The sequence below is a fragment of the Drosophila busckii genome, chromosome 3R, assembly GCF_011750605.1.
Source record: "Drosophila busckii strain San Diego stock center, stock number 13000-0081.31 chromosome 3R, ASM1175060v1, whole genome shotgun sequence".
In the NCBI taxonomy this organism is placed as follows: Eukaryota; Metazoa; Arthropoda; class Insecta; order Diptera; family Drosophilidae; genus Drosophila; species Drosophila busckii.
Window position 1 is genome coordinate 17924985 of NC_046607.1, and position 13177 is coordinate 17938161.

Below are 13177 nucleotides of genomic sequence, written 5' to 3' on the forward strand. Positions count from 1 at the left end.
GGTTTGTTTTGCTTTCTTCTTCTTCTTCTGCTGTTTTGGCTGCCATGTGCACTCTCAGCACACTGTCATCCAATATAACTAAAAAGTGCGCTCGCCCTAGAGTATTTGAATATATTATGTTAAACTTAAATTGAAAAGCAGTTTTGTACATTTTTATAGGTGTCGTTACCTCTTTATTTATTTATTAGTTTTCTTTCATTAAATTTTCACTTAAAATTACAAATCAATTTATGTAATTTGTTCTTTGGTTATTTTTCTTTTCTTCCTCATACACACTTTGTTACCAATTAGTATCTTGAATAACACTCACTATCTTCGCCTTAATTCATGTATTTATTTTTGGTTTTGTCTAAATTTCTTTTTTTTTACAACATATCAACTGTTGACTTTTGACTTTTTTTTGTAGCTTATTTACCTGCTCATTAAACTTAACGTTAATATTATTTATGTTGTTGGTTGTTGTTTCAATATAATTTGTTTGTTGTTTTTGTTTTAAATACATTTGCATCTTCCAGTGAGTAAATATATATATATATATCTTCTGATCTGCATCATATCAGTTAACAGCTTTTTAGATTTGCATTTTAATACGCTTCTTTCATAAAATGTTTTTTATTTATATTTTTCTATTTATAGAATCTAAATTGCAATAGGTACATGAAAAAGGTGGTGGCATGTGCTTTGTGGGGCATGCCACATAACAGCTTGTAACAGTTTATGGAAAATATAGCCAAGCAAAGCCATGTTGAGTTATATTTTCCAATTTATTTGCAGTATATGCATTTATGTATATGAGAAAACTTAAAAGCAGACAAAGTTTTTGTTATTTGTATTGAGTTGAAGACGGTGCTCAAGGACTTATCAATATGTTTGCTTTTATGTATATTTGAGTTGTATTTTCCCGATTTATGCGTTACAATTTATGTATGTAATTATTTACATAAGCATGCCTAACAATTCTTTTTTTATATATGTATATGTGTGTAATATTTTTTAATAATTATGTACTGGCTGTATGGGTGTTTTTTGTTTTAATAAAATGCGGCGTTGAGAATACTTGTGGTTAACATTGATGCGGTTAACTAGCGCTCGGTTTGCTATTTCATAGTATATTTATATAGTATTATTATTATTATTATTACACATCTGTTTTGTTATCATTACATACAATTCTTTTTTGTTGGATTTTCATTTTAGTTAACAATTGTTTGCTTACAGTTAGTAATTTTTCTATGCTGCCATATTTCAATTATTATTATTAATTTATATTATTTGCTAATTTCTTTAGCATTTTGCATACAAATTTATCAAACTTAGTTACACGGCAATTCTATATTGTTTTATTTGTTTTGTTTCTCTTGTGCTCTTATAAATGCTGCACAAAAATCGTGTAGTACATTTAAAAAGTTCAATTTTGTAATTGCTATCAAACAAACGGAAAGAACATAATTATATAATTAAACATTTTTTTGTTGTTCAAAACAATAATGCAAACTTACAAACCATTTGTTGAAACTGAGCCTCAATTTTTTTGTTGAACATTTAAGGCTGTTGTCGCAAATGGATTTGCATTGGTTTGCTCAAAAAATTCTGTTGAGTCTTTGGTTTTGTTTAAAATCAACATATACATACGCATGTTGTAATGCCATGTTATTATGTACTATAACTTTGTTCATTAGTTTCATATATATATATTTGTTTTGTACAGTTTTAACTGCTTGCTTCACATACTCTAGTTAAACGCTATTAATGCATATGTTATATCAAAGATTGTAGAACAACCAGCCTTAGACCAACCGCATTTGATCTTAGGTTTACGTTGTTCTATTATCTTTGGTTATATGTATATATATATCAGCGCTGTTTCTTTCGAACACACACAAATTGTATGGTGCCGATTTATATAGTTACATATGTATGTATATAGTTATGTTTGCAGATTTTGCTTTTTGGTTTGTTGCAACTTACATGGCTAAACACATTTTGTTTTATTTGTATTTGTTATAAAACAATAGGTATGTATATAAATAAATATAGAAATGTTTTTCTTTTTTTGTTAAACGGTTTTGTTTTGTGCTAAGCTTAGTATGCATGTGTTTTTGGCTTTCAACTTGTTAACAATAAGTTAATTTACAAAAAAATAAAATAAAAATAATATCGGTTTAATACTTGAGAAGAAATTGTGCAGTAGCTGAAATACACATTTATGTTTGTTTATCATAATTGTATGTGTGTGTATGTGTTTGTGCATATTGGCTATTGTTTACACTTGAGATTCGCATAGAAGCATAGGCAACAAGTGTTAGTTGGATGTTTCTTTGAGATTCGGCACATTCAATAAGTTAAAAAACTAATAACAACAAAAAAGCCTGGCGCTGCATTTGCAACAAATAACATTTGACTAGATGCAAGTAGGATGGTGAGAGGGGCTTTGACTGGAAGAGCACACTAATATGCTATTTGGAATAGGTTATAATGTACGTAAAGCTGCAAAGTTAGCGCCTAGCTTTAAAAGGACATTTTTGAGCATTAACACGAGCAACAGGCACAAGAAAAAATTAATAAGTAGACGGAAACGAAACGTAAGCATTAACAAACTAACAATAATAAATAGTATTTTGTGTTAATCATAGTGTGTGTGTGTGTGTGTGCGTGTTTTTGTGTGTGTAAGTGCATACAATTTATAGTCAATAGATTTATTGGCACTGTGCGTAATCTACGCAATGTCTGTTGTTGTTGTTGTTGTTATCTATACATTACTTTGCAATACTTTTGTCTTCTCCTAATGCTTGTTTCATATTAGGTTTATATACGATTTCGATTTTGTTTTTGTTCTTTAGAGCTACGCTTTTGTATATTCCAACAATGAACTTAAAACGAAATAAAAATTATTGACAACAACTCGAAACAGACAACAATAAAGCTTTCGTAAAATTATAAAGAATTCTCTTCAACGGAAGCAAAAGTTCAAAAGTGCTAGAGTTAAGCTAGGGCTAGGAATAAGCTAAGAGCATAGCATAGCATAGGTAACAAGGTCTCTGTACCTAATTTAAAACTTGGCAAACAATTGCTGCTGCCCCTCTGTGTTACAAATTTTGACTGTTGCAAGTTTTGTGTTCTTGAAAAAATGTTTTTGGTGTACGCCAAAACGTTGTTCAGCTGGCTTAAAACACTTTACGCTCTGGCCCAAATTTGGGATTGACAAACGAGAAGCCAGCAAATTCATCCTGATTGATGCAGCGTATAACATCATTGCCAATTGGTGTGAGTACTGGCTCCTCTTTGGTGAACTCGGCATCAAAGTTATTGGCATCGCGTGGGTTTTTCTATTACAAACATCAAGTTAGTAAATCAAGTTCGATAGACAACGGCTATACTTACCATTTTTGGTCGGAATGGTGGCTTTATGTTGCGTTTCTCCAGTTCCTTCCAGTCCAGCTTATTGAAAAACGGATGTTTTCGTATTTCATTTTCATCGCCAGTACAGCCCAAGCGCTGCTCAGGATTCTTGGTGAGAAAACCTAACAAAAGAAATAGTTTTAATATATTTTGTACGTTCTGACATAATCAAGCATTCTACCTTTTAGTATGGACACTGCTTCGCGGGACAGCCAAACTGGATACAGCACATCATCGTGCATAATCGAATCGAATAGCTCATCCTCATTGTCCGCCTCAAACGGCGGCTGGCCGGCCATCATTTCATACATGAGCACACCAAGCGCCCACCAGTCTACCGAGGCGCCGTATTCCTGCTCCTTGAGAATTTCCGGTGCAATGTAATCCGGTGTGCCGCAAAATGTTGTAGTCAGCATGCCATTCATTATGCCCTCCTTGCACATGCCAAAGTCAGCGAGCTTACAGTGGCCCTCCTGGTCGAGCAGTATGTTATCCAGTTTCAAATCGCGATAGATAACTCCATGGGTATGCAGAAATTGCAATGCCAGCGTAACTTCGGCGGCATAAAATGCAGCGCGTGACGCCTCAAAGCGTCGCGCCTTTTGTATTTGAAACATCAGATCGCCACCGTTCACATATTCCATGACAAAGAACAAGCGATCGGGTGTTTGAAAGCACGAGTGCAGTGCCGTTAAGAACGGATGATTGGCGGCCAAGGCCAGAATGCGCTTCTCGGTCATTGTACAGTCCACATCGTCGTCCTGTATGATGGCATCTTTCTTCAGCACCTTGATGGCATAGATTTCATCGGTGCCCTTCTTCTCGGCCAGCATGACCTTGCCAAACGATCCCTTGCCCAGCACCTTGATAAAGTTAAAGTCCAGCAGCGAACATTTGCCCGGACGTGAGTCGCCAGCACCAACGACGAGGCTCATGCAGCTGCTGCTATTATAGCCACTGGTTAGCGTGGTTGTGGACGTGGCCAAGCTATCCGCTGACAAAGTACCGCTGCGAAATGATGTGCCGGCCGCATTGTCAGCACCCTCGCCACATAGCGCGGCTGCATAGTTATCCTCGCCGCCAGCCTGACTCAAGTACTTGGAGCGACGCGGCTGCTGGCCCTGCTTATCCGGCGAGATGCCCAGCTGGCTGAGTATTTCAGCCATTTGCTTGGTATTAATGCCGCACGTATTGGCCACATTCTTCTGGCAACGCTTATGCACATTCATGTAACAGGTTTCGCATTGCAGGCCTTGCTTGATCAGGCCATAGAGCAGGGAGCCGCAATGATCGCAGAATGTAAAGCGCTTATAACTGTGCACCACGAACCGATGCGGCACATTGACATTGAACCTTTGTCCAGCCGGCACCACCTCCACTTTGGCTTGCTGTAAAACATAGAGAACATTTTAATGCATTTCTTTAACTTATATTTCACTTTCAGTACTCACCTCATCGCGCATGCCAGGACATTTGGAGACCACAGACAGATGACATTTCTTATGTACAACTAAGGTGCAGACTAGAAAATTATGAGAATTCACATATATCATTATTAGCTTCTAGCCTGGCTTTCATTGGTATATAAAAAGCTGTGCATATTTTTAAGAAATATATATTTACATATCTACAACTGTTGTACATTCATTGGGTTAGACACACTTAAATTTTGTTCACATAACATAGCATAATTGTTTGTTTTCTTTTGGGTTATTGTAGTTGCTGTTGTGCTTAGAAAAAAAATTAGTTTGCTTATGCTTTCAACTGTTTTTATTATTAACTAGTACAACACAAAATGTTTTAATCACAGGTGTTCGTTTGTAGGTGTGTGTAAATGCTTCTTGTGACGTGCAATTTTGTCAAAGTAAGTGTTAAAGGAAAAAAACATTCAGAATAGAAGACGATTAGAAGTAGAAAAACCTGCCAAATATTATGATTTTAGCTCCTACTATACGTACATTAATTTAAAACTCTTTTTGGCATCAACAAATAAAAAACACTCGATTAAGATCTTGTTCTAATCAATCAAAACCTTGTCGTAAAGAAAGTAAAAGAATTCTTTGATATTTTAATTTTAAGCTTTTTCTTTGATATTCATTTATAATCTCTGTAAAAATCTGAAATATGAATAGTTTAAGTACTTAATAGATATTAGTATGAGAAGGCAAGACAATGTGCAACACAGTTACAAGATGAGATCAATGCAATGATTTTTGTTTTTTTAATATCATAATGCCGATTTGGTGCTAGGACAATGCATAGAGAAGCAAGAAAAGACAGCAGCGACGTTGATTTAAATCAAAGTGGAACTTTGCTTATATATATATGTAATATTTATACCATAACTGAACAACAACAATAACAACGACAAACAACAAACGAACGAACGAAACGAAACGAGCAAATGCAAGTGAATCATTATAATAATAATTTTTAATGTATTTTTTTATGCACTTAGCAGACATGTTTACATGTCTGTTAGATGCATTCCCTTTTATGTGGGGTTTGAACTGATTTTGTTTTAATTTAAAGCAAAACACATACCTTGACATTGATAGCCTTGTTTACCAATTCCCCTGTAAAAAGGCAAGAAATTCCATGGCTATTGCATATATTTTCTTTTTTTTAACTGTGAGTTGGATGTGGCTTTTATGAATGTGTGTGTTTTCATGAAGATGAGAGAGCGATAGCAAAAATTAAAATGCAAAAAAAAAACCGCAGTGTCAAAAACCCCAAAAGTAAACATGAAAGATGCAAGCAGCTGATGAGAGAGAAAACCAAACCCAGAGCTAGATCGAAGCGCCATATAAGAGAGCACCCAGTTATGATATGGTAAATGGTTAATCAAGTTATAAATTAATAAAAACTATATAAACTTAAAAAACTAAAAAAACGCTGTGGCCAACCGAAAAAATTTCTTTATATGTTAAAAAATACATAAAAAATTGCCCGAAATCATAAAAATTATAAAGTATAGATACCAAGTTGTATGTGAATTTCATGTGTGTATAAATCCCAAAAAATAATGAATGTATGCATATGTTTATTTAAATTCTTTTATGTGGATTAATCACCGCAATTACAACTTAAGTATTACAAAAATGGCATTGTAGATGAGTACGCTAACGGTATATGTATGTTCATATATAAATCACTTACCAAATAAACTCGCGGCAATGTGAACAAAAGGTTGGCTGGCGTAAAAATGTTGCCATGAACTTGTGCCCATTGACCTAAACAGCAACAAAGATACAACATCATGGGTTTAGTAAAGTCAAAGTTAATAGTAGAGTGCATTTGTATAGTCTACCTGATGTACACGACGACGCATAGCACCGCGTCGTCGATTAAAGCCAGCGCGTTCTTTGAACTCCTTGTTGACGGCCACAGTCTGTTCGACTTCAGCATCAGCCTTGGCTTGATCTAAGAATATTAAACAGTTTACAATTGCGCTACAGATAAAATATGAAACACTAACCATAGTGAGATTGCCTACCATTGCGGTTCTTAAGTTCAATAATGACATGAATTTTACCCTGAGGCTCTAGGTTTATCTGCAATTAAATAAGAGCATTAGAAAATAGCTGGAAGTGACTATCGAAAGCAAGCCATACCCATAGATCTGGCACAGCCGTTTCACTTTGCATTAGATCTTCAAATGGTATAATGCAATTGGCAACAAAGTCATCTGGCGGCAGTGCAGCATCATGAAAAACAGTTAGATTAATATTGCGCGCATTGGTCACATCGTGCACAAACTGTTCGTTCCAAACGGGATCGAACGTCTTTGGTCTGGTGGTCGAGCGATCTGTGGGTGGGCAATATAATTTAATAGGTGCGTTTAGAGTTTAATTATGTTATGCTTACCAAAATGACTCTCGTCGACATCTATGGACACGTAGGGATCAATGAGTTGCTCATCGGCCAATTTGCCAAATGTTAAATTATGACGTTTTTGAAAATCTGTTGGACGCAGGCCGCTAGCCTCGCACACCTTGATCTGCAGTTTGCCCGTAAACATCATGTTCTATGTTATTCAGTTACAGCCTGTGCCTGAGTTTAATCTAGTATTGTTGCTTTTAAGCAGGATCTTGGCAGGAGAAGTCGGCAACGCCGCCGTTAATGCAGCTGCGGTGGTTAGTAGACGGTGTCGCTCAGTGGGGTGACTGCCAATAGTTGTTGTTGTTTTAGTATTAGGTGGTCGGAGTTGTGCTGTAAGAATTTATTCATCTTGAATTTGTTTGTTGGTCAACTAAGATTTGTTAAATTACTCTAGGTCATTGACATGCTGCGTATTGCGTATACGCTCAAGTGAATTTCAAGGTCGCACTCGGAACTGACATTGATGAAAATGGGAGCAATACACACACACACGCACGCACATACACAACGATTTCTTTTTTAATGGCCAATCACAACAACAACAGCAGAAATTCTTCTACATTGCACTTCCGTTTTGCGTTAAAATGCTGAGATTTGGCGTTAGTCAGCATTGAGAACCAAATTATGAAACGTACAAGAGATAAATACTAAAATGCACACACACACACACAAGCATACATACATATGTAAATAAATGCTTGCGTATTATAGCGTATGTATGTATACTGTGATAAAATAAAGTTGCCCTTAACAATGTTGTTACGATTTGCTATTACATACACTTATTAGTCTTATTCATACATACAGTACAATAATAATTTTTTTCTTTTTTTTATGTATTTACTACCTTCAACTCATAAACATACACGCGCACACACTCGCACATATTTATCGGACAGTGCATACATAGCAGATATTTTTCACAAATAAAACAACAAAGAAAGAATAACAAGCAATCCTAATACCTCTGCGCCAGCCCCACACCATTCATCCAACCACCCACAAGGCAGCAATATTACGCTCTTGCTCTCACACACGCGCGCTCTCTCGATTTGGTCTTATAGGCACACGAGAAATTCCCAAGCAGAAATTCCAGCACAAGCAATGAAAATAGAGAATGTAGACAAAAGGCAAACAAATGCAAATTGCACAAGTAAATTTGACAATTGTAGACAAGTGCGTTAATTTTACAATTACCTTTAGATCAACAGTATTTCACTTGAATACTTGTGCACAGTCAAGGAGAAAAAAAGTGAGCAAAAGAGAGAGCGCAAATAGAATAAAATAGAGACAGCACAGGCGCAATACTTAAATGACCCAAATATAATGAAAAACATGCCTTTACATTTTCTTCAGAAAATATTTTACTCATACGCAAATTTCAATTGAATTAAACAATTTACTGCCTACGGCTTGTTGCTATAAAACTAGTTGTTCTTGTTGTTTTGAAAAGTTTTAAACAATTTGCAAAATTAGCTTAAGCTCTAGTTGGAGAGCATTATGGCGAGCCAGCTGTGCAAAATGAGAGTCTCGGGCGTTAAAGAAATTTCAAAGAGCGCACTCACATTCACACACACACACACGCAGAGAGAGAAGGCTCAGACCTAGACCTTCGGGGAAATCGTTGGACATTTACACCTCAATTTGTTACCTTTTCTTCTTACAATGCTCTTCGACTGTTGGTATATATCATCAATGGCAATGCAAACGGACACGGACACCCTGTTTTGCACAATTTCAACTGGAAATTATTTCAGAGGCAGATGATTTTTTAGCCCGTTCGCTTGGCAATAGCAATGTGTTTTCACAATTTTCTCACATTAACACCCTTTGTAACATTTTTCGACAATAGAATTTCATTGCGCGCACGATTTATTCCAGAGTAAAAATAAAAGTTTTTATCGTCTTATGCTTTCGCTTATTTTTTATGTCACGTCGTGGATGACAGTGTGCGGCTCGACTGTTGGAGTACTCGCTCGTTTGCTCGCTCGATTTTTCATCGAAGAGTTGCTCAAAATATCGCCTACTCTAATTCTAATTCAGTTTAATATTGGCGCCCATGCAGTGAACAATAAATTATTTGGCTGCTGTAATCCCACCAATTGGTGATTATATTACAAATAAGGTTTATTAAGACTATGAAATATTGTAAAGACTTAAACTATTGGAATCGTTTTGCAGTATGACCATATTCGTTGCCAGGTGGCCACACAGTTAACACAGTAAACAGCTGTTTAAGGTTTGCGACACTGTTTCTAGATATTTCGCCGTATTGCTTTATTTGCCATAATTCAACATATTACAACTTTCTATTAAGTTTTAACCAAGCCCAGAAGCTAAGGATGTCAGTGCGTCACGACTGGTATCAATCGGAGAGCAAGGTGGTCATAACAGTGCTGCTCAAGAATGCAACCGAAAAGAATTATGATGTGAAAATTGAGGAGCAAAAAGTACACATGACGGCAGATGGCTATGAGCTGCTGCTAAATTTGTTCCATCCGATTGTGGTAGAGCGTTCCTCACACAAGGCTTATCCATCCAAAGTAGAAATAACATTGGCCAAAACCACAGGCGACCGCTGGGAGAATCTTGAACAAAAGGCAGCTGCTCCAGTTGCAACTGTGCCGAAACAAAGAAAGAACTGGGATCAATTGGTCAGCGAGGAGGAGAAAATTGATGAGAAGGAGGCCAAGGAGGAGGCGGCACTTAATCAGCTATTCAAAAAGATCTACAATTCATCCACGCCCGAGGTGCAGAAGGCCATGAACAAATCATTCTCTGAATCTGGTGGCACTGTGCTGAGCACCAACTGGAATGAAGTGTCCAAAGAGAAAGTGTCCATAAAGCCACCGGAAGGCACCGAGTTCCGTGAATGGGACAAGTAAACAAAGAAACACACATACTCAACAAACAAACAAGAATTACAAATTCATGTTGCACACACTTAAATGTATTTAAATATAACAAAAACACAAACACACATGCAAAAATAAATACACAAAGAAAAAAAATAAAATCGCAAAGTATATGTAATTACATTAACATTTTAAATACAAAATTTCCTTTTTTGACATGCTCACAATATTAGCAGTTGTTGTGTATGTGTTGGTGGGAGGAAAGTAGTGTGTGTGGGGAAGTTGTAATGTAAACAGCTGATCGACAACCGGCGGTGCAGCAGCAATAACGCACAAATTTATAGTTTTTAATAGAATTAATTTAAATTGCGCACAAAATGTATCAAAATTTCGACGAACATAACCGCCTGGTTAATAAATATTTAAAAATATTCTTCGTTGTGGCTTTATATTGGTAAAAAGAAACTGAATTTTCATTTTATGCATTCTATATATAGCCAAACTAACACGTTGCAATTGTTGCCAGGTTTACCTCAATATTAACAGTGTTTGTGAATAAACATCTGCTAAGCAGCGACAGCGTCAATTTAGGTGCACCACTCTTTATGAGTTGGTTCCAGTGCGTCGTCTCCACATTGATATGCTATGGTATGAGTCGCCTGAGCAAGAAGTACCCCAGCGTATTTACCTTTCCCGAGGGTAATCCGCTTGACATAGACACTTTTCGCAAGCTGCTGCCGCTCTCAGTGCTCTACACATTAATGATAGCGGCCAACAATTTGTCGCTGACTTATGTTTCCGTGGCTTTCTACTACATTGGACGCTCCTTAACCACTGTGTTTAGTGTGCTCCTAACTTATATTATACTGCGCCAACGCACTAGCTTCAAGAGCATGCTCTGCTGTGCAGTCATTGTGGTGGGCTTTTGGCTGGGCGTGGATCAGGAGAGCTTAACTACCGCCTTCTCCTGGCGTGGAACTATATTCGGCGTGCTCAGTTCTTTGGCTTTGGCCATGTACTCCATACAAACTAAAAAGTCGCTGGCTCATGTTAACCAAGAAGTCTGGCTGCTCAGCTACTACAACAATCTGTACTCCATTGTGCTATTCCTGCCGCTTATTTTGCTCAATGGTGAGCTGAAGACTGTTATAAACTATCAACATTTGGGTGCCATGTGGTTTTGGGCCGCCCTGACACTGAGCGGCTTTTGTGGCTTTGCCATTGGCTTTGTTACTGCGCTGCAGATAAAGGTAAGTTGACCCAACTATAGCGACTCCACAACTAGATAGAATGATTTTCTTGCTTTGCAGGTTACTTCACCGTTGACGCACAATATTTCCGGCACCGCCAAGGCCTGCGCTCAGACTGTTATTGCCACGCAGTATTATAATGATGTGCGTTCGTCCATATGGTGGACTTCTAATGTGGTTGTGCTGCTAGCCAGTGCCGCCTACACGCGTGTGAAGCAGCTGGAAATGCTGCAGCACCATCAACAGCGCAACGCTGCCACCCAAAAGGCCTGAATACAAATTTGACAAGATTTTTTATATTTAAAATGCATACGTATAAAATTAGCAATAAGGCCAAAGATTGTATCCTTAAACAAACATTTTTTACTGTTCCATTGCTGTAAGTTTTTTAAGTATTCTGACGTCAATGCACAAACTTTAATATACAATTAAAAAAACAACTAATTTGCCGCCGCAGCTGCTTGCTCTGCCTCCTCAGCGGCCTCTTCTCTCTTTTTGGCCTCGCCTCTAGTTACTTTGGCTGCGCTTTTGTCATAGTTCTCCGGCACATAGAGAAATGGATCTATCTTCAGCTGTTCACTGCTGGGCGGACTCTTCAGGAGTACACGCGTTATAAAGAGTCCATCGCGCTTGGGTCGCATTTGGTTGACATCCTGCAGCAAATGGCGCAGATTTTCCTCCAAGTGTTGCGCATCCATGTTAAGCGTTCCCACACTTGTGGTTATCAGCCCAAAGTTCTGTTGATATTCGTCCTTGGTCGCGCCGTAGCTAATGCCATTTGAAAACTTCATTATCATCTCGGCTAGATTTGCACCTAGAGTTTCGCTTTTTGGATTGGGAAATTTGCGCTTCATCAAACCACGCAATGCCACCAGCTCTGCTAATATATTTGGATGCGCCAGGATGTACTGATAGTCGGAGAGCAGCAGCTCACCGCTGGTAATGTCTTTAATCAGCTCCACGCCGCCTACTAACGAGGCGCCGGCTGCACGTGCCTCCGTTATTTCATCCTGCAAATGCATATGTCAGTTAACTAAATCTTTTCTTTCAGTTGGTGGCCACTTACATTGCCCTTGGTAAATACGATGATTTTGCGATCCTCGCCATGCTGAAACTTGTGCGGTATCATGGCCATGCGCTGGAAGTTGTCAACAAAGCGTGTTGCTTTCTCGCCCTGCATATTTAACTCAATTTCTACATTCAGCGGGGCATTGGGCACATTGTACATGCTTGGATGATGTGTCTCCCGATGACATTGTATAGCCTCGGCAACCGAGTAAACACGCCAGCGATAATACCGGCCTACGTAAACGTCATCCTTGGGCACCTGTTTCCAGGAGTCGTCTACATGCTTATCGGCACGCTTCACATTGATTCTACGGGTGACAACATAAGCAAGTATATGACAAATATCTAACACACTTACTTTTTATCCCGCTGATTGTGAGGTATGAATCCCACCTTCTTCACTTCCACCTTAACCTTTTTCTTGCGGGCCTTCTCGCGCGTGCCTTTACGTGCTGCTTCCGTGACTGCTGTAAGGTGCAGACACCTGAGCGCTTCTCCTGTCTGTTGGCGCACGGCAAGCGCCCGCATGGACGACAAAAGCGACAACATTTCTGTGATAAGTTTTAATTAAATACAAAAACAATTAAGCTACAACTTTTGCATAATACAACAGCTCGATAGAACTTATCGGTGACTCGATAGTAGTGCAATAGTTCGCCATGCAGTTATCGCGGCACAATAACGATTGTACGAATGGGAAATTTAGCCAAGACACGCTACAGA

At 38.1% G+C, this 13177-nt stretch overlaps 4 protein-coding genes across 9 annotated transcripts; 2 read left to right on the forward strand and 2 right to left on the reverse strand.

Annotated features, from left to right (window-relative positions):
* Window positions 1-194: 194 nt before the first annotated feature.
* On the reverse strand, window positions 195-9202 carry LOC108604024 (protein kinase C). Of its 6 annotated transcripts, none has more exons than XM_017993273.1 (11): window positions 8933-9202; window positions 7267-7611; window positions 7014-7207; window positions 6896-6953; window positions 6710-6822; window positions 6559-6632; window positions 5944-5975; window positions 4851-4921; window positions 3581-4787; window positions 3382-3521; window positions 195-3326 (listed from the first exon to the last, which is right to left on the reverse strand). In XM_017993273.1, exons 2-11 carry the CDS (start codon window positions 7421-7423, stop codon window positions 3165-3167), a joined length of 2208 nt encoding a protein of 735 aa, XP_017848762.1. In that variant the 5' UTR covers window positions 7424-7611; window positions 8933-9202; the 3' UTR covers window positions 195-3164. The 6 variants fall into 6 exon arrangements, with proteins under 6 accessions (XP_017848762.1, XP_017848757.1, XP_017848761.1 ...); XM_017993268.1 differs by having other exon boundaries at window positions 6878-6953; XM_017993272.1 differs by lacking the exon at window positions 8933-9202 and adding an exon at window positions 8247-8310 and having other exon boundaries at window positions 6878-6953.
* Window positions 9203-9471: 269 nt separating this feature from the next.
* On the forward strand, window positions 9472-10363 carry LOC108604456 (protein SGT1 homolog). The gene is made up of 2 exons (XM_017993936.1): window positions 9472-9520; window positions 9599-10363. Exon 2 carries the CDS (start codon window positions 9624-9626, stop codon window positions 10164-10166), a length of 543 nt encoding a protein of 180 aa, XP_017849425.1. The 5' UTR covers window positions 9472-9520; window positions 9599-9623; the 3' UTR covers window positions 10167-10363.
* Window positions 10364-10464: 101 nt separating this feature from the next.
* LOC108604455 (GDP-fucose transporter 1) lies at window positions 10465-11669 on the forward strand. Its single transcript, XM_017993935.1, has 3 exons — window positions 10465-10590; window positions 10663-11386; window positions 11447-11669. Exons 1-3 carry the CDS (start codon window positions 10514-10516, stop codon window positions 11657-11659), a joined length of 1014 nt encoding a protein of 337 aa, XP_017849424.1. The 5' UTR covers window positions 10465-10513; the 3' UTR covers window positions 11660-11669.
* A 33-nt stretch (window positions 11670-11702) lies between these two features.
* On the reverse strand, window positions 11703-13074 carry LOC108604454 (50S ribosomal protein L1). The gene is made up of 3 exons (XM_017993934.1): window positions 12813-13074; window positions 12453-12762; window positions 11703-12396 (listed from the first exon to the last, which is right to left on the reverse strand). The coding sequence occupies exons 1-3, from the start codon at window positions 13001-13003 to the stop codon at window positions 11827-11829; spliced, it is 1071 nt and encodes a 356-aa protein (XP_017849423.1). The 5' UTR covers window positions 13004-13074; the 3' UTR covers window positions 11703-11826.
* Window positions 13075-13177: the final 103 nt, after the last annotated feature.

What these genes read in the sequence shown, in the direction of transcription:
- LOC108604455 (XM_017993935.1), top strand. Translation starts at nt 10,514, where the DNA reads ATGTATCAAAATTTCGACGAACATAACCGCCTGGTTAATAAATATTTA. An exon ending in TTCGTTGTGGCTTTATATTG is followed by an intron (nt 10,591 to 10,662) that starts GTAAAAAGAAAC and finishes AATTGTTGCCAG; the next exon opens with GTTTACCTCAATATTAACAG. An exon ending in TTACTGCGCTGCAGATAAAG is followed by an intron (nt 11,387 to 11,446) that starts GTAAGTTGACCC and finishes CTTGCTTTGCAG; the next exon opens with GTTACTTCACCGTTGACGCA.
- LOC108604454 (XM_017993934.1), bottom strand. Translation starts at nt 13,003, where the DNA reads ATGTTGTCGCTTTTGTCGTCCATGCGGGCGCTTGCCGTGCGCCAACAG. An exon ending in CACAATCAGCGGGATAAAAA is followed by an intron (nt 12,763 to 12,812) that starts GTAAGTGTGTTA and finishes TGTCACCCGTAG; the next exon opens with AATCAATGTGAAGCGTGCCG. An exon ending in TCGTATTTACCAAGGGCAAT is followed by an intron (nt 12,397 to 12,452) that starts GTAAGTGGCCAC and finishes ATGCATTTGCAG; the next exon opens with GATGAAATAACGGAGGCACG.
- LOC108604024 (XM_017993268.1), bottom strand. Translation starts at nt 7,423, where the DNA reads ATGATGTTTACGGGCAAACTGCAGATCAAGGTGTGCGAGGCTAGCGGC. An exon ending in CGGCTGTGCCAGATCTATGG is followed by an intron (nt 6,954 to 7,013) that starts GTATGGCTTGCT and finishes ATTTAATTGCAG; the next exon opens with ATAAACCTAGAGCCTCAGGG. An exon ending in CACCATTCCGACCAAAAATG is followed by an intron (nt 3,327 to 3,381) that starts GTAAGTATAGCC and finishes TGTTTGTAATAG; the next exon opens with AAAAACCCACGCGATGCCAA.
- LOC108604456 (XM_017993936.1), top strand. Translation starts at nt 9,624, where the DNA reads ATGTCAGTGCGTCACGACTGGTATCAATCGGAGAGCAAGGTGGTCATA.